The following is a 1328-nucleotide window of genomic DNA, read 5'->3' as shown; positions in this document are numbered from 1 at the left end:
ACAACACCTGACATCTCTCTCACCTGACAACACCTGACATCTCTCTCACCTGACAACACCTGACATCTCTCTCACCTGACAACAGTACCATCTCATCTCTTCTCCCGCCCCCGTACATAACAAGATTGTTCAGTCCTGTCTTTGGGCAAATTTAAAAGTGTCCTCAAAATCCGGTGGCACCCTCTCCAAAAAAGAAGCCGTTTTGCGAACAGAACTACCCTACTTGTGTGAAAAATAATCAAAGTGAAACTAACAAGTTATTGAATTTATTAGAATCGAAATTTCGGGGAGATACCTTTTTTTAATGGTTACGCTGACAAAAAGCCTCTTTCGTCGTTTAATTTCATTTTACAATGAGAGGCGAGAGGTCGTTAAGTTTTTTTAAACCCAAAACTCCGCACTGGGCGAACCCAAACAGCTGATGAACAAAGGGGTGCTATTCCTACTCTTCTGCAGGAGAAACGAAAGAGAACTTCAAAACCTGACCATCATCATCAATAATTTATTTATAGAGGCACCAGCCATCCATGTCCTGGTGCTGTTTCAGCCAGACCTTCAAAACAGAGACTGCAGCGCCATCTGAAACAATGCGCGAACTTCTGCGGACACTCTTTTGGCTGAGTGAACAATCTTGTATGCACGATCTTTAACTACAGCAACAAGTCATCTCTTCCCCCTCACCTGTGTGCCCTTCGGGATGACATATCCGTCAATGTGGATGTCGTCACGTGCTACTCTCATGTTGCCCAGCGCCAATTGCGACACGTACCTGTGAGAGATTCACGAAAAATCCAACGGGAAAGCTATTAGATCTAGAACCGCGCATTTTAGAAACAAAAGTATCAAAGCTGTGCTGTGCACTTTTTAATGATGCCAATACAATATGATTGTCAATTACCAATACTAAAACAACCCTGCGAGTTAATTCTCCTGTGTTTCACCGGACTTGGTTGAGATATGGCTGTATTGTCATGTTGCAACTCATTACTTATCAGATTAATTTTGGCATACTCATTGCATAATTATGGCTTGATGAAGAAAAATCATCCAATGAAAGACGTAAAATGACGGTTTTGCAAACCAGTTTTATTTTCACAGCACACGAACACACCTCAGTCTTTGCTTTAAAAGACTCACTTTGGTTTTCGCACACTTAATTTTCTGGAAATGGCACCAAGTAATTTTTGTTAAGAAATATGTATCCACTGGATGATAATGACAATCAATTTGTATTGATATCGTTGAAACGTTCGCAGCTCTGATGCATTCCCATCCAACGAGCTTGCAAGCACACACACACACACACACACACACAGACACACACACAC

General features: G+C 41.6%; 2 protein-coding genes across 2 annotated transcripts in view; one reads left to right on the top strand and one right to left on the bottom strand.

Moving 5' to 3' along the window:
- LOC101860006 (acrosin) overlaps positions 1-1328 on the top strand; it is a gene marked incomplete in the record, with an annotated part of 112040 nt that overhangs the window by 31943 nt on the left and 78769 nt on the right.
- LOC101851250 (farnesoate epoxidase) overlaps positions 1-1328 on the bottom strand; it is a gene marked incomplete in the record, with an annotated part of 17525 nt that overhangs the window by 5732 nt on the left and 10465 nt on the right. Inside the window, 1 exon segment of the mRNA XM_005093488.2 lies at positions 682-769. Within this exon segment, the coding sequence (XP_005093545.2) occupies positions 682-769 (88 nt within the window).

This window comes from Aplysia californica, unplaced genomic scaffold (genome assembly GCF_000002075.1).
Source record: "Aplysia californica isolate F4 #8 unplaced genomic scaffold, AplCal3.0 scaffold00065, whole genome shotgun sequence".
NCBI classification, from domain to species: Eukaryota; Metazoa; Mollusca; class Gastropoda; order Aplysiida; family Aplysiidae; genus Aplysia; species Aplysia californica.
This window is presented reverse-complemented; position numbering and strand designations above follow the sequence as displayed.